Source organism: Macrosteles quadrilineatus, unplaced genomic scaffold (assembly GCF_028750875.1).
Source record: "Macrosteles quadrilineatus isolate MER2022 unplaced genomic scaffold, UCM_ALF_1.0 Scaffold_7__1_contigs__length_78375512, whole genome shotgun sequence".
Classification (NCBI taxonomy): domain Eukaryota; kingdom Metazoa; phylum Arthropoda; class Insecta; order Hemiptera; family Cicadellidae; genus Macrosteles; species Macrosteles quadrilineatus.
The window spans coordinates 72579715-72598931 of record NW_026542600.1 but is presented as its reverse complement, the minus strand read 5'-3'; the positions used below and the strand labels follow the sequence as shown (position 1 = coordinate 72598931).

Genomic DNA, 19217 nt, shown 5'->3' with positions numbered 1-19217 from the left:
CTAGCGCCCTTTGACCCGGCTTATCAGTTTGGATAAGCTTGGGTATCCTGGAACTACCGGACAGCCGAGGACGGACATTCGAGTCGTGGCCTACGGTGAGTGAACAGCTGGTTCGTGATTGTCGAGTGAGACGTGGAGTGCTTTGGTGACATCGGTGTCGTGTGATATTGGTGCTCAAGGCGTGTTGGTGTTAAGTTGGGTGTTAAGACCCACTACTGGTGAGTGGACGACATTCTTTTGATTTTGGTTAAGGAGCCGATATTATTAGTTTGATAATATTAATATCTGATTTTATTGCGAGAGTTAGAGTTGTAACCGAGCTGGTCAAAGCCTGACGGTAGTTAGGATTTATATTAGTCAGGAATAATATTAAAGTGTATTCCTGACGGTTCTGGGCAGGTGCTAGAGCGCAAATAATATAATTTATTGACTGTAGTAGTTATTATTTTGCGTTGTACCAAGAGTTAGTTATATTACTAATAACTCTGAGGCCCGACAAACCTAGGCTGCACGATTTAGCGTGCGTAGTTGGAAGCACGTGGCCAGTAGGCTAGTAGCTAATATAATTAGCCTATTAACAGAAGCCCAGCTAAGTAACATAAAGTTGGTAGTAGCAGTGGCAGTAGTAGGGTTGTTATTGTTTATTCATTTGATTATTTTCATTTAACCTGAACAGCTTGTTTGGTAATCCAACACGTTATCTCGGTAGCTTGGGTAGCGGAGTACCGGCTATCAGATAATATGTTTATCTAGTGTTTGGATCGTATTTAGTATTTATTTATCTGCTACTAAGTAGCTCAATAATTTAATAGTAGTGCAATTGACATCTAGTTTTGCTTGTTTAGCTTGGTATTTATTGAGACCAGCTACTAGAGGTGTAGTCACTCTGCTTATAGTGCACTTGTATTATTATATAGTATTATTATTGAGTAAATTGTCTGATTCTTAGCTTGGGCATTAGAGTTGTGTATTGGATTATAGTGGCCTAGTAGACCCCGCCTGGTGATAACTCGCGTTGTGGTTTTTATTGGCAAGTCGTTGTGTAACTCACCGAGTTTTAGGCTATTGGATAGTTAGGACGAAGCCCGAGTTGCGTAGTCAGCAACGACCCCCTAGGAGTGTGGAGAATCGGCGTAGGCCTGGTAGTGATTATTGCACGTTTGTTTTGGTGACTTGTTTTTGACTTGTTCACAGTGCCCGTGTATGAGCCAGTCCTATACCGGTTGGACCCGGCTTTTGGTCTAGTGGTTTCCCTGACCTTATCGCAGACCCTGGAACTTTACCCAGCCATAGTAGGCTGAGCTATCCTCGGCAAATGGTTGCGACTGCACGCACTTTTAATATTTTTTTCCCCAGTGCAGAAAGGAGCGTCGCAACCGCTGTACAATGATACCAAATATAAAATCCCTTACCTCCACCCAATCGACTGTGCAATGGTTGAGTAAAGAAGGATACAGAGAAAGCCACCGTCGGAAGGAGTAAGATATGGAGCTCAGACTCAGAATTATGTGGAGGTTTTGACGACAGCGAGACACAAAGAAGGCGAAAACAGTCAGAGGGTTTATATCCAGGTTCCGGTTACCTCCCTGGGCGGAAAGACGAACCATCTGGAATGAAAAATGTAATGAGCAAAGAGGAGAAACATGGTAATAGGATGCTTTCGAATGACCTTGTAAGGGGTTAGAAAAAAGTAAAACAACCCAATCAGCCTTAAAATCATAAACACCACTATACAACTAAAGACATAAAATGCAAAATGAATACTTGTACTAAATAAAAAATCAAATATGTAAACTTTTCAATTTGTTAAAAAAATCAAATACAATACAAACAAATTAGGATGAAATTGTTTTTATTTATGTTATATTACCATTTGTCCTGTCTTTACAATCTATTTATTTTTAGAGGATGGTTTGAATGAAGAGTTTTGTAATTGGAGTTGAAGACTTACATCATATATACGTTCCAGCTCAGATGATGAGAACATATCTGGGATCTGTCCAGTACTTAAAATCATGTCAAGGTCCTGTAAGAACATTTCGTCGGTAAGCTCGTTCTCAGAGACGAAGAACACAGTTTTTGTATTGTTGCCTCCTGCGTTGATAAGCACTTTCTTCAAGTCATCCCTCCACTCTGAGAAACCTGAAAGAGCAAAGCGTAGATAAAATGTAAGACTTAAATAAGTTAAAGAGGAAAATAAAGTAATGTTTACCCTTTTAAGTCCTTTTTTTAGTAGAGTGTTCTAAAATTACCCTAACATGGTTTTTTGTTAAATCTTTCTCGCCTAGTATAGGATTGAGTTCCATATCCTGAAACGTTATGAACACTTTGTTTTTTCCTTATAATAATAATAGAAAATGTCTTGTATTGCAAAAAAGATTATATATAAAAATATTTGTTTTATTATTTCTCTAAACTAGTAAAACTTATCCAAAAAAGTCCGTTGAGGACCTAATTATGAATTATGTAATTCTAATATTAGTAATACCTATATTTCTTAAGTAGGAAGAAGAAATAATTTATCAACTTTATTACTTTCCTGGTATTACAATTTTAAAAGTGAACATATGTCAACTAATCTCTAAGACGTTTCCAGAAACACGTCGCAATTTTAAAAATTTGAATTTACTAGTCTCTCTATACATGTGTTAGAGTGATATGAGGTAAAGATGTACTCCAGTACTGTTTGACCAAATGAAATAACCGAATTCAAACCCTACAAAAACATCCCAATTAAACAACTAACATATATACAAGATTAAAACAGACTACAGACTACTAACAACTAACATATATTAAGAAAAGTATATCTGCAATAGTATCGAATGTGACATAAATTGAAAAACATGTGCGTACCTAGAATATATTAACAATTACTTTACTTTTTACAATTAGACAACATTAGACCAAAGAAATAGTGGATGTTTCTCAACTCCAAGCTGCTTGTAATCCTTATATAAATAATACGTGAAGGCGATTTCTACGAAACACTACTCCTCCGTTAATAATGGACGGATTTTTACAAACGATGAGTCAAAATTGAGTATTTTTTGTGTAGACCCTTTCACCAATTCCTGTAATAAAAGTCCTCGGGCTTTGCCCTCCGGCCATGAAAATCCCAATGTATTTCTTATGAAGACAAGATTTGTTTACTTAAACCAACAAATAATTTGTATTAATTGCATACTAAAACAGCTGTTCATAGTAAACACATGATACACACAAGAGCGTTCGTTTTCAGTTTCGATAACTGGAATGGAGAGATTGATTACATTATCTGTAATGATGTTTTAATGAAAATTTACTTTGGTTGCTTTCAAAGTATTGTCAACTACGGAATCTTATTCTGGGGAAACAGTCCTCTCGCAAGCAGAATACTACTTCCTCAAAAAAGAATAATAAGAATAATTTATAATGCTCCATACCTTGCCCATTGTAAACCCATTGTTGAAGCAAAAGTCCTTACGGTGCCAGCAATATTTATTTTGGAATCTGCTGTTAAGAAGAACCCGAACACGTTTTCACAAAACAATACAATACACAACTACTCAACAAGGCAAAAAAACAACATTCATCTAAATCAAGTCAACTCAAGTTTAGTAAAGGACGGACCAAAGTTTTTATCAAGTTTAATCTACAACTTGATCCCTCTAAATATCAAAAGCATTGAAGATCAAGATGAATTCAAGAGGAAATTCAAAGAATATTTATTGAACAGGCCATATTATTCCATTGAAGAATATCTGAGAGAAAAAAAGGCCATAAAAAACTGACGACCACGGCGCAGCTGCGCTACCAGTGGGAGATCACCAAGTATCAAGTAAGTAAAAGTATCTTTGAGTTGACTCTTTTAAGTCATCGGATATTACGACTGTTATTTGTTTTTAAATAACACCTGTAATTTGCAATTGCTCGAATTCGAGCAACAGGTGCTCTAATTTAATAGAATAGTTTACCATAGTTGTGCACAACAGAAGGCTGGTGAAAGTCAGCCTTACAGAGGAGTGCAGCAAGCTGAGTGATAGTCTGGCGTCCAGACCCTCTCATACCCAGCATCAGACACGAGCCTCCACTGATAGACAACACTCGGCACAAACGTGACAAGTGCTCTAGAGCAAACCTAGATCAAGATAGAATATATAAATCTGCAAGTAAAATAAATTTAGCAAATTTGGTCACTCTTGAAAGTAGACCCATTTGATAACATTTCTAAGAATTTTCTTGCAGAGAAAAATCTGGAAAAATAAGTGTTAAGATGGAAGGTCTTTGAGAGTAATTTATTTGGTAAAAGAATATATCAACAAAAAGTTGTATTATTCCTTTGTTAGTTTTAATATATACAGACAGAGAGAATTAGACTGTCAAATAATGGCTGTTGAATTGTTGAAAATACTGGCATATAGTTAATCTAAAAACCAACAAAACCTTTGGTTTCAGTTTCAGTTTCGGTTTTGAGATTTTAAATTTATAGTTTTGACCATCACTATTGGCCTAAATATTGGATGAGTTGCAGCAATTCATCTTTGAAGCAAACTACAGATAGATATAGGATCACTGAAGGCAACCAAAATGTCTACCATTACTTTTACCAATGTAATGAAGCAATCATCTCCTGAAGCCCTAATTTGATATTTGGATTATCTAAGCAATGAATACAAACCTTATAAGAAGCTAAATGCTTTTGGGGAATAGTCAGACTGGATTTTGCCGCCAACATGAGCTTTGCGCTGCTGCTGCTAGGTAAGCGCTAGCCACTTTCTCCATGCCTATTCTCTATCTCACTCACACTGCTGTGGAGTCCCGATAGAAGCGCCTTTCCTACCAAGGGGTTACTGCGGGAACTTGCCAAAATTCAAAAATATCAGGCTGAATATTTTGACATGGGAGTTTTGTTTCTTATAAGGTTTGTGTATTCATTCTCATTGGTCTAAGTCTACTACTAATTTGACCTTGTAAGCCTTTAGCTTACCTACATAAAGAGACAACTAAGCTGATTTAACGTACAATATTTTACTAAAACATAGTAAAGGTCAAATAATTTGAAAATTTATGACAAGCAAGGTTTGAAATAAATATTAGTCTAGTTATATTTATTTCAATAATAACGTGGTATACCTATGTTGGGTAAAAATATTCTACAAACTCCTTAAGGTATTAATAAAACATTATAACTGGGGTGTAAGTGAACCTGAATAAAACAATGTTTCGTTTTGTTTCTTGAGTGCTATTGTAGTTCTCAATGATTGGATCCAAGGCCTTCATAAAGTTATCCAGAGACCCGACTTCTTCATACTTCTTGTCCTCACTGTCACAAGTCAATGCTGTTGTGAAAATTAAATTTCTTAAATTTTCCTCTTGAATCTGAAATCAAAAGAGGTTCTTAAATCCTCAGTACAAGGTGAAACAGTAAACAAAGTTACAAAACAGAGTATAGATTAGTGATGGTCGGATCAGGATATCGGAATACCGTACCCACGGGATCTGAGCTAGTACCGACGCCCTATCGTACCCACAAAAAATCAGATCTGGGGCTGGATTCGGTTTTGATGGATCCGAATGTTTATTTTTTATTGACACAAAACGTTCTTTATATAGTAAAATTTATACATAAGAAAAGGTTTTTCGTTATACTGGGTTATAGTAATGTATTTTAAAATGAAATTAATAGTTCAAATAATTAAAATAAACTTCATATACAAGACTATCAGTGTCCATATACAAGACTTCCATATCCATATACAAGACTATCTGTGTCCATATACAAGACTATCAAATCAAATACTGTAAATCTTTATTCAAAACATACAAATCGTACATGAATGCGTCATTGTTATTTAAAATCATTTAGTCTGAAAAAATCATTTAGTAAAAAAGCGTAAGGAAACATTGAAGGAGCATTTTTCGGGTCCTGAGACTGCCATTTGAAATGCATGTCTTATGGTTGCTTTATACTTTGCGGTGAACATAGAATTGGTTATAGATAAGACCCCTCAGTCCCTTAAATCCTTGTTATTTAGACATAACTTAAAACATGGTTAGTTTTAAATTTTTTAACTTTTTTATTTTTATCACATCAATAATTTAATGCATAAAATTGAGTAAATAATTGAAAGTACTTACAATATTGTGTAAAATTGCAGTAAATATTCTTGTATATTATATTATGTCAATGTTTCTTTACTCTTTTTTACTAATTTGACAATTTTGACTATAACAAAGTCAAAATCTAATTCATTAAGTAAAAATACCAATCTTTGAATTGCATAAAGTGACAAGCATTCATAAAATTTACTTTAATGCCTTAACATGTGTTGCGAGGACAGTTGGTGTATTCCCATTGACACTAAACATGATGTTTCCAGTCACTATCTACTATTAAGATTGCATAGCACAAAGCTTGTGGACTGAGTAAGGATAGTCAATTTTGTGGGGCAGCAAATTAAAAAGTTTGTTTTTGTATTTCATGAGAATTATTTCAAAGCTGGGAGTATTGCTTACCTCTAAAACACACAGAGCTCGTTTGCAGAGGGACACAGGTACCCCTCCCTCAAAATAATTGTTTTTAAATAAGTTAAAATTCTTTTTAAGGAAAGTTTCTAATGAAAAATAAAGCTGCTACATATTGTTTTACTACAGCACAATTGATGAGTTTTTAAATAACTACAGTAGAACCCCTCATATCCGGCCACCACGGGACCAAGTCCCTGACCGGATAACGATTTGGCCGGATAAACCAACCTACTATGAAAATGACAATTCATACCTAATAATAATAGGTAATCAATATATGCAATCAAAAGTATCATTTAATTCTGTTCTGGGATCATTTTTAGAAAAATAAACATGTCTGTAAAAAGGAAAAAAAATATTTGTAGGTTAAAGTCATTAAGTAATAAATGTACAAATATTATGATTCCAGGTAACAAAACCTATTAAATGGAGGTAAAAATGACAATAAATTGTACTTAAAGATCATTAGGACTTAAATGGTACATGCATTTCTACTCAACATTCTTAACCATTTTGTGAAATACAAAAATTAATGTACTCGTACTGTACTGTACTAACCCCACTTTGGAAATAATCAACCAACTGATAAGAGGTTAGGCCTACTAGCTCAACTGAGTATAGTGACTCAGCAAATAAATGTATAAACAATCAGATAAATAATGAGAACAATTTATTTTATGACTTGAGCAGTCACAAAGACTAGTGTTTGTATCTAAACGTCTGTAAGCTGAGAGAAAAAAAAATTATATTGGCTTCCTGGAAGGGGCCGGATAAACAGAGGACCGGTAAAACCAAGGCCGGAGATGAGGGGTTCTACTGTAGTGGCTTTAAACATTTGCCAACAGAAATGATGGTGTTTTTAACAACATAAAAACCTATGTAAAAAAGAATATTGTAATAGTTACAAGGATTAGTTTTAAGAAATGTATGACACATTCAATGTACTAAGGTTATGTACAAAATAATGAATAAAGCATGTTTTGACTTTGAATTATCTTTGGAATAGAAGGAATTATAATTATAGGAAGGTGGTGGATGGAAAAGAGCACTCTTTCTCTAAAAGTATAGATTTAAGTAAACAGTATTTTCCTTTTGCCTCATTAAAATTCTCATCAGTAAGTAATATGTGTACTGAAACAAACATATCTAAAATACTTTACACTATTCCTATGTGTACACATTTACACTATTCAATGTATGAACTATACATGGCTGTATAGTTCATGAACAATAATCACAACCTATTCTAAATTTTCACTGATCATATCCTCAAATGTTACCTCAAGAGTGTTTATGAGTCTATCAAGTTTTGCCGATTTTAATACATACAATCAAATCAAATCAAATCATCTTTATTTTTGCACAGAAAAAAACTGTATAATAGCGTCACAGTTATACTCTTTCTTTTCATTGTTCCTTCACTATTTTACAGAAAACTACTCACTTCTTCTTGGCCTTTTGGCATAAGGCTATCCAGAGAAACATCAAAACTCTCTTTGAAGCATTCTTTAACAGCATACCTCAACCTGTCAATTAGCTGTGCTCGATCTGCTGTTTCGATCAATCGATCATTGAAGACTCTAAGGGCCTCGTGGACCCATAACCTATTAACAGATTACATCTTAGATACACAATGTGAGCATAGCCAAACTATTTACAGCAATACGTGTACATAATTTAAGGTTTCATTTACTATTTATTTTGTTTAAGTTTTCATTTTTTATTCAACGTGAAGTAAAATAGGCTTCAAACCTACAGAATACTCTTGGCATTTAGAAACCTTTTCTCAAGAAGATAAATTTAGTTTATGTTTATATATAGGGACCCTTTAAAATATTAAAATACATTACAAATGATTGAAGAATGTATATTTCCCAAACACACTGTGGTGTTAGTGAATCACAATTTTTGAGTTGAGTTGGATATCATATTGTTGAATAACCAAGGGAGTAAACTCTACATAGGATTAAAGTGTTTATACATACCCCCCAGGGTATTGGAATTTGTTACAAACTATTGATGTTACATCGTTTACTTTTTGTTTTGGATTAGTATACAAATAAACACAAATAATCTCATTAAGGAAATTTTGCTGAGGTGATTATTCCCTTAGCAAAAATATTTAAAAGCAAAATGTCTCAAAGTCTTTTGCTTCTATGACAGTAAGCTGATTCTCGACCCCTCCCTCCAAAAAAACTTCCTCTCTTATTTCTACAAAAACTTCCATACTATAAAGATGAAATAGAGAATTAGTAATGCTTAACTATTCCATGAAATTGTCAATATTAAACTGATTTGAGCAGATTTTCTTCACACATAGACTTTTGCTGCTGTTGGAAGAACACAAATATAATTTCTGGTATCCACCACTACAGATTCCACTTCATAGTAAGGTAAAAACTTTAGGCAGTGAATATCACTTGACAATGTAATTGACGTCATAATATTTTTGAATTCTACAAAAAATGTTGGTGGTAAATATATACAAAATATGCGAACTATAATCACAGTGCCAACTGACTGTGATCTTAAAAGGAAGATTCACATAAAGTAATCACCATTCGGTTAAGATTAGGTTATATTATATTAATTGCAGATAATCTATAATTACAAATAATTACCTTATGAAGACTTTCTTGCTGTCGATATTCTCACGTTTTACCAGCAGATGGCTGTGAATGAGTTTCCCAAAGTCTCGTAGAGTAAAGGCATAGTGAGGTTTACTGGGGGTTGGTCGCAAGGCACTTGTTGCCCATGATAAAACATCTGTTGTGGCTGCTACAATACACAACACTGTTGGCATTACATCAGTAGCAAATCCATTTCGCTGCAACAAACTTGTTGTTAATAATTGTAGCACATCCTAGAACCAGGGGTGAACAATATGTAGAATTCGGAAATGGCAAGAGCATCTGTTTAAACAATTTACAGGTATTTAGAAAATGAAAATTAATCAACCATAATCCTCACAATGTACTAAAACATCAATATGAAAATCATAGAAAATATCCACAGTTTTAACAGAGGCTCCTGATATTCCTCAAAGATACAGTAAAATATTTGTTTGGTTTGAGTGTATTTCAGGAATTAAAACACTGCAAATAGTGTTTTCCTCCCCTAATCTTTGAATCCCCTTGACATTGTTAAATAATGAATCAACGTTTCATTCTCATAGAAGGCACATCGGCTTATTAGCGAATTTCCAATATAGGGAATAAGCTATTACCGTAGTACTCGTGGTAAGACCTGGACGCGGGACCAATTTTTTTTTTGTTTTGAGGTCCCTAGAGGCCAAAAACACCATCCGTTCAAATTCATATATATATATATATATATGTGTCCGTTAGCACGATAACTCGAGCAAAAATGATCCGATTTTGATGAAATTTGGTACAAACGTGTAAACTTACGTTTATTCGAACGAGTTCGCGATCCAGCATGATCGGACCATGGGAACGGGGGTTTATGGGGGGTTTTATGGGGTAAAAATAGGTTTTTCAAATTTTTGACCCAAAAAACATAAAATTTAGCAATTTCTTTCCTAACCATTTTGTAGAGCTTAAAAAAACAAATAATTTAGTATATTGAAGCGTTATTATGCGCCTAATGGTTACGGAGAAAATTCCAAAAAATTGTAAATTTAAAATTCCCATGTTATTCTTATGGAGAATAAGTAAACAGTTGTAGTTTGCTTGTTTATGAACATATTTTGATCAAATTTGGAAAATGTTTTTATTTCTTACTAACTATTAACATAAAAAAAACAGTTTTACCCTCCCTGATGCAGCAAACCTAAGTACTTGTTAAACTAATTCTATTTAAATCGGGAATAAATGTTATATTTGTAAGTAGACATTTCAGTGTAAATCAAATCAGTCAAATGGAAATTCGCTTAGTCTGCAGGTGTGCTGCGGCGGGGGTATTTTGCTATTAGTTCTCTTTACAGACTGTTTTGGGGTTTGAAATATGTATTTATGTTTAAATTTAGGATTACGTGTTTTGTGATGTCCTAAATATTTTGTTACTTTTGGTAACTTTTCTGCACACCTTTCAACAAATTTAACTGGCCTACATTTATAAAACTTAAAAACTGGAACACTTAATCAATAAACTCAGACTTTAATTTATTGACTTGACAGTAAAATAAACCAGTTAGAGTTATCTTGCAATACTTTTAACAATGTAGGCCTATTACTCATAATAACAAATATCCTTACCTTAAAACCTGTGAAAAGCACCGTGGAAAATATCTTGGCAACAGTTTCATCAATCAGTGGGCTCAATGCAAAGAAAGAGAAATGTCTTAGAATTCTTGAAGAAATGTGCTTCTTATGGCCCCCTGGAAGACCACAGGCCGAAAACAGAAGAAGATCCTCAACTGCCACCATGGAGTTGTCCTTGGTACGAAACCTGGGCAGCAGGGTAATAATATTCCACTGACTTTAAATTTTAAAAACCAAACTATTTATTGTTTAATCAGATGAAAATTATGTCGCAGTTATAATAATGTGAAGATTTAAATTTTAAAATACTGAGATAATCACTGAAAAAATGACACATGCTTTCTTTCCCTTAGACACACTCATTAAACCACATTTGTCAGGGATTATGAGTATTTCAACGGACTTTCACAAAAATCAAACAAAAAATATCAACAAATTAAAATTAAAATTCAGATTAAAATTATAATTTCAATTCAATTTCTATAAGTTGACATAGATATATTGATGTATCCAAAAATTTCTTGACCAACTAAAGATTTTTATTCATACATTAAAAAAGAGGTAGCCTTCTAAATTTATTGAAAATAATAACTTCTTGAAAGTATTTATTTTACTTTAGTGGTATTTGCGCTTTAGAGTTGCAAATAGAGTGTAGTAATCAATTCCATAACCAGTAAATCTCTAACCAAGGCTAGATTTTACAAATTTACAGGATAGGGCCATTGACTTTGGATACTGTAGAAATCCTATATATATGGACCAGCTGTAGCCAGTTTTTATTTAAAAAAATTATAGTTTAGTAAGCCACTCACAGTGCTACAGTCTAAAGCTCTGCTTCCTTAGTTTTTGTCACTGAGATAGTTTATGCGGCGTAAAAGATGAAATAGTTTTAAATAAGTCGTCCTATCAGTTTGACTTTGACGAGAATTTGGTGTATTCAACATAAGTCAGGTATTTACATCAGCACATTCTGTTGGCGGCTTAATTCAACTAGGCCCATTTTCACTCTAAGACTGGCTGCAATTTATCATGGGAATGGAATGCCTAGTTTTATTCATGCACAAAGTTAGAACCTACCACTGTTGATGATCTAGGTAGTGATGCATGACTTCTTGAGGTTCAGGTGGTCCCATGTTGACATCATCTACTATCAGTACTGCTATGCGTTTACCAGGAGCAGCGTATCTTGTGTGGCTACGGCGCTGCAGCTTGGATATCACATAATCCTTAAAAAAATGGTTTAAAACTTGTACTGAACCATTCACATAATAGAAGAATTTCAGTAAGAATAGCTATAAGGTGTGGTAAAACCTAAGGTGTATATCTTGTAAATTAGAGTGGCGAGCGGGATGCACTTGCACATAAGAACTATTCTTAACAACCGTTGCTTTTGTCATTTCGAACAGACATCTCCAAAAACAATTGCTGTTGGATTAATTGAATACCACTAGTGGTGTGACTTTTAGTGTTTTTGGGAACCTTTCCCTCATCCCTCCCACACGCCATTCGAATTGACACAATTTTTTTTCAAGGGTTCCAAAGGTTATTTGATTATTTAATTCTTTATAAAACTATCTGCCTATGAACTTTTCTGAAAAACTACCAACAGTTTGGGTTTGACAGATTTGTACAACAACAAAATTAGTAATATCTACGCATTCTTCTGTAAAGCAGAACCACTTCAGGAATGAACAAATGAGGTTTAAATTATATTCCCACAATGCTTACACACTAGGGTGCGTATTTTCATGCAAAGATCATCTGCTTTGCTTCTTTAGCCAGGACCATTTATTAAAATCCCAATAATCAAATAATGCTAGGTCTAGTTTGAATGATCACAAAAGCTGCAGACTTTTCTCAGGATTAAACTGGCAAATGTATTATTGTCAGACGAACACTATAACCACTTTGTTACCCAGGTTCCAATTGTGGTTGATGTACCTTTGATTTGAAAATGAAATAAATAGCAAAGGCCGGTATCGACAGTGCGAGGCTGCTCGCTGTGAATGCCTCGTGGCGAATGCTCGGGCTTTGCTTTGGACTGTAGATACCGGAGTTGCTTGCTATGAGGCATTTGCCTCGCACAATGTGAGGTTAGCCGTGTTCCAAGGCAAAGCCCGAGCATTCGCCACGAGGCATTCACAGCGAGCAGCCTCGCACTGTCGATACCGGCCTTAAGAAGTTGTAAGATTGTGTAACTAGGGCAATAAACACATATATGATATATCAAATAGCCTTTATCAATGTCAAAAGAGCTAAAAGTGTATGAAATATTAACTAAAGAACCAAGATTTTGCTTTAAAAAAGGCATACATAATACATAAGATCTTCCAACCTTTTAAAACAAATTACCTGAAAGAAGTGAGCTGAACTGAGGGGGGAAAAGGATATATTCATTGGTAAATATTTCTCTAGTGACAGTTTGTTGATTGTTTTGCTGAAGTACAATGTTTTCCCAGAAGCTGTTGGCCCTGATAGTAGTAGCGGACTTACGTGTTTCACATGCATTTCCAAAATGTTCAAATATCTGAAACAATTAAAATTAAAAAAAAATCTTTGATAAATAAATTTTTTATTCTTTTTTCCATAAGTATATGAGTTATTTATCATACCTAGGGAAAAAAAGAATCAGCAGGGTGTGAGCCACACTTTTCCCCATTGTTAAGAAATTTTGATGGAGAAAAAATTCCCCATTAAAAATATGAAGTCATATTATTATTTTTCCAAAATGTTATCTTCATACAAAAATAAACTTCCCACTTCTTAAAATCAGTTAACGAAATTGACTTATAACTATTTAACATATGATGATTTTTTTATATTGAAAAAAACCTAGTTTGCCACTCAGCCATAAGCAGGTTTTTGGCTCTCCAACAGCTCTGTGTCGTCGTTCTCTGTCCTCCATCACCTCCTCTGACATGATCCTCCTCATGTCTCTTCTGACTTAATCGCCCATAGGTTCATTTTGAAATGTAATTCTACAACACTGTCATATACACATTGACTAGAGCCTTTCTGCTCTCACTGTTAGTGTTAGCATACATGTTGAGAACAGTTTAGTTTTCCAGCACAGACTTACTTGGCAGATTCTATGGTGGAAACCAGAGAGAACTGGAGGTTTGGAGTGTCCTCCTCTATTTTAAGACTCCTGACAACCTCAGGCCAGAACCGCCAGGCCCCCTTCCCCTTGAAGTGGTACCAGTAATCATTCAGCTGACCTTCACTTGGAATGTTGATCTCCAACTTTTCTATCGTATCTGGCATTGGGTGATTTTCAATGTTGCCTAAAAGTCATTAAAGAAATCAAGACAGAGCTTAAAGAGTGAATTTATGTTAGAGTAACTTTTACAGTCAAGCTTCCCTTACAAATATATAGAGGAAACAAAGCATTAAGTAACAAATAGCTTATTAATTTTGTAGCTTATACCAAAGACAGCAATATCTGGGAAGGTGATAAAAAAAAATAGTTATGGCGATTGAAAACACCAATAGAATAATGTTTCCGTTAATATAGAAACTTATGATGCATATCAAGTCAGGCCTTTACCAACAGATGTGAGCATGAGTACTTTTGTTCTGCAAAATTCTGCCCAAAATGGTCCATTGATCAATATGATACACAGTAAGTACTTTTTGAAGTTTCAGAACACAGAATGACTCCGATGCATATCCAGCTTTAAGGGCATCACTAATCAGTTTTTCGTCATTCGCCTATTGGGTCTGATGAGGATCCAATCAAAATCGATCACCTTTACCATCGTTTATATTTACCGTCTTGTTTAAAACAGTATGAGTGTAAATATATGTTTCAAGTGTTATTGGACGCATTTTTATTCACTAAAAAAAAATATTTCCTACAAGGATATTTCCAACCAAAACTCAGACTCAAAATGTTTGACAAAAACAATACTGTTTCCACTATGTAGAGGGGGAGAAAGTAAAAAAAGGTAAAATATCATACTAGTTACCTCTCCAAATGTCACGGAAAAATATGTCAAACTGTTCTCGAGATTCTGGTGTGAGTGGACCCCCAAAGGCCCATACTCCAGCCAACAGTGTAGAAGACTGTATCCACACTGGCAAATGCTTCGGGTAGTCTTCATTATCTGCACATGCATCCTTCACCATCATTTCTATCAGCAAAAGCATTGTCCTGCACAAAGGTGAAAACATATCCTTACCAGTGCACTGATAGTCCACTGTCAAATGTACACCCGTGTGCTCCTTGATGAGGCAAGGGTGGGAGTAGTCTTAATCTCTTTGTTTGACCTTTGAGAAATACAATTTCGATGGTGGCACTCTTGAAAATGGTGCGTTTGAACTTTGGGGGAAAAACAAAATGGCCGTCGTCACAAACTTGTTTTCTTATTTATATCAGTAACCGTTAGAGTTATAAAAGAATTGTTGATACCAAAATGTAGCTATTTTAAATCTGCACTAACAAGATTATTTCAGTTTTCTAATGTAGGATCAATTCTTTCTTTACCATTCTTTCCTGAAACATACATTATTTTTCATAAATAAAAATTAATCATTCACCATCGAAATTGTATTTCTCAAAGGTCAAACGAAGAGATTAAGACTATACCAACACTTGCCTTATTAAGGAGCACACGGGAGCCTGTATATGTACATTTGACAGGGGACTATGAAGGATATACAAAGAATCTTTTGAAATGAGATAAAGTTCAGCTGGCTTACCTGAGAAAATTAGAGTCAAGAAGATGCTAATGACACAATGTACACAATACAAGTCCAAAAATCATTACAGTGATATATTTTGTCCTAATACATGACTTCTTCATAGAGTAGGTCGTGAACATATTTTTCCTCAGGTAAGCTAGCTGAACTCTATCCCTTTTCAAAGAATTCCATATTACCCACTTGGCTTCCATTTATAATATGATTGATATTGATATACATGTTTTTGAGGACAACTGCATTTTGAATGTTCATATTTTTTAGTTATATTGTGGCTTAATTTTACTTAATTGGCAAGTTTTATACATATTTGGGTTTGTTTGATGTATTGAAATAATAACGAGTAGATCCTTCTTTCATTATTAGTGTTTGCATGGTCTAAAGAGTCACGAAACATGAAGAACTGAAAAGCTGATTAAGACTTTTGGGTTCTTTCTTTTCCTTTGGAGTGCAGGTCCTACCCTTCAAAGTCCATACAGTACTCTAGACTAGATTGGCTACCATAGATTCAGTTGAATTAATTCACTCACCTCACCATGTTGCATCTTCCAGCTTTCATAACAAAAGAGCATTCATTCTCAACAAACGCCAGAGTCGGAGGTACAATCCAGTCAAAGAGTGTGTTGTAGTTGGTGGCATAGTTTGACTGGTAGTCTTGAGAGGATAAGAGCCAAGAATGTACAAGGCCTTGCCAACCTACTGTGTCTGGTGGTGAAAAAACAACACCACATCTGGACATGGTGGCAGGAGAAACCTGTACAGCACATGACTTAGATGGGTGAGTCGTACTAAGGAGTTCTAGAAAAGGTGTACTTTCCACCAAAGGAACGTGTAGGTATAAAAAAGTGACACTTTAAACAGAAAGGAATATAAATTTGGCCAAGAGGAAAGGCAGAGAGGAACACTACTTTGTACTTAGGAATGACAAAGAACATAACTTTTGAATTGAGTAATTTACTTTGGACAACTAAGAATATAAATTTATCCAGACAAACTTCATGTTTTCAGTGTAGAAAATGACCTGCCAGTGGTCATCTGAGCACTTAAAATTTCCATATAATCTTGTATGGTAAAACAAAAGCACATTAGAAATCATAAATAAACAAACTGGATGGATCTCAACATACTTACAAACTAACTAATATTTACCAACAACCATTATTTTAATTTATATTATGTCCATTGTAGCCACTGAGATTTTGACATAATTCCTTCACATCTAGAAAGTGTTAAATGGAGTAGACAATTTTTCATTTGCGACCGCTATTTTTCAAGCAGTGCTCTCTAGTTTCTCATGCAAATAAAATGTTTGTTGAGTGTATGTAAGCAAGGCTAGGATAACATTTTATGGTTGAATCTCATGATGGAACTTGTGTTGTAATAATATCAACGATCTTTTGTTGAGATTTCAGTCTAGGTCTAGTAGGAGTGAATTAAAAATGAGTTGACTATTGATGATGAAAACCCCTATCAAATACATAAGTAGTAGGCAGTTTTATTTGTAACCACTACTTTACAGCTGGATAGCTCAGTCGTTGAAGAGCTTATCTAGTAATCAATAGGCAATATACTATAGATAGTATTTACTTCATCATCAAATATAAAACATCAATATATCACGTCAATAATTTCACAGATCATTGGGCTTTTGATAAATATATTCCTGGCTAATGAACCGGCTGATCTTAGTCAGTAACAAATATATCTTTGCATTAATTCAACACTCATCTTATTGCGACTTTTTGCAGAAAAAGGACACTTTAACTACAGGTAGCAGACCCAATACCCCCGCCGCAGCAAACCTGCCGTCCAAGCGAATTTCCATTTGGCCGAATTGATTTTCAATTGATCTATTTAAATAACATTAGGTTTAACGAGTACCTAGGTTTGCTGCTACAAGGAAACTAATAAAGTAGTGTGTTTTTAGTAAAATACTGATAGCTTACTATAAAATAAATACATTTGCCAAGTTTGATCAAAATATATCCATAAACAAACAAACTACAACATTTTACAATATTCTCCATAAGAATAACATGGGAATTTTAAATTTACCATTTTTTTAGTTTTCTCCGTAACCAATAACCGGACAAAAACACTTTGATATACTGAATTGTTTGTTTTTTTAAGCTCTTTAAGAGGGTTTAGAGAAAAATTGGGAAATTTTGTGTTTTGAGGGTAAAAAGTGAGAAAAACCCATTTTTACCCCATAAAACCCCCCATAAAACCCTGTTCCCATGGACCGATCATGCTGGATCGCGAACTCATTCAAGTTTATCCCGCCTTACACCTTCAAACCAAATTTCATCAAAATCGGATAAAAATTACTCAAGTTATCGTGTTCACGGACACATATATATATATATAAATCTATATATATACCTATATATATATACATATATAAAAATTTGAACGAATGGTGTTTTTGGCCTCTGGGGACATTAAAATGAAAAAGTAAATCGGTCCCGGGCCTAAGTCTTACCATGAGACCTACGGTAATAGCTACTTCCCTATAGGGAAATTCGCTAAAAACAAATCTATTACCCATAAAACTGCGAAAAGGCCCTTAAGAATATTTTATCACATTATCAGTAGAGGTTAGGAAAGCAGAATTGCAGGAAGCAGGCTGATGTGATCAGTAACAAACTCACCTGATCCAAATTCATTGCTTCTAGCACTACAGATACATTAGGCGATACAGGAATGATTTCTCCAGAGCTAAGGCAAAGTCTGTGAGATTTGTCAAAGACAGTATTGAGGGTGTCGAGCCAGTAGGACTCCATTGGCCCATCCAGAACTAGCCACTGGTGACTGTTGGACTCCCTGCAACAACGTATGCATTTCAAGACAAAAGAGCAATTTTGACAAATTGGATGAAATTCTGTGTTTCACTAATGTTTCTGCCTCGATGTAGAGTGCCAGGACAGAATCAAGTCAACCTAAAGATGGTATTCAGAAGGGTTTCATTGATTTTGACAATGCCATTCATTGCATGAAGATCATATCTAAAGAATGTGACTGTGAAGGCCTTTGATAGAAGAATCTTGACAAAATAAAATCAATATGTCTAATCTATCCTTGGGAATGGTAGGATATTGAGAGGCTTACATTGTTCATTAATTTAACTGGACATTGGGTTTTTAATTTCTTATGTTTAACCAAACAAGCTTTGTCATTGTGAATCAACACATAAACCACTGTGCCTGTACTGCCTGGCTGTCAATAACATCTATGAACTGCAAACACTCTGCTACATATCAATCCACGTTTTTTCCCTCCACTGCCATCTAGGTTCCGTCGATACTTAAAGTCTATACTATACAGAATACAGCTGCTGTTTATATGATTGATCGCATGTCTATCTCAGGGTGAATCGAGTAGCTCTGAATCTTTTGTCCGATAATTTAATTTGTGAAACAATCATACTATATAAAATCTTTCAATTGCAAATATGAGTCCTAAATTGGAATATGTGTGTCCCGTCTGCGTAAAGTTGGTATTGAAAAACGATGAGGGCATGGCTGTGATGGACTGTGTCTTCGCTGGTTCCACCGTGATTGCATGAAGGTTCCAAAGTCTGAATATGCTAAATTAGCTGCTGATACATCCCTGAAGTGGCATTGTACTCGTGCTGACTGCAAATCAGTAGGTCTTATCTCAGAACAATCTAATAAAATAAAATAATAATAATAAAATAATCTCATGTCACTGTTAATTAGTAAAGTCTCTGGTCTTGTAACTAAGGAAGAATTTAAAGATATATAACTACTGGCATATCTAATT

The 19217-nt window shown here is 34.7% G+C and overlaps 1 protein-coding gene across 1 annotated transcript in view; it reads right to left on the bottom strand.

Moving 5' to 3' along the window:
* The window catches only part of LOC128999077 (dynein axonemal heavy chain 7-like), a 41126-nt gene extending 33151 nt beyond the window's left edge, over window positions 1–7975 (bottom strand). Inside the window, exons 1-5 of the mRNA XM_054425434.1 lie at window positions 7955–7975; window positions 5189–5361; window positions 3957–4120; window positions 1952–2142; window positions 1413–1607 (exon numbers count right to left, since the gene is read on the bottom strand). Coding sequence (XP_054281409.1) covers window positions 1413–1607; window positions 1952–2142; window positions 3957–4120; window positions 5189–5361; window positions 7955–7975 — 744 coding nt within the window. The remainder of the gene's footprint in view (window positions 1–1412; window positions 1608–1951; window positions 2143–3956; window positions 4121–5188; window positions 5362–7954) is intronic.
* Window positions 7976–19217: the final 11242 nt, after the last annotated feature.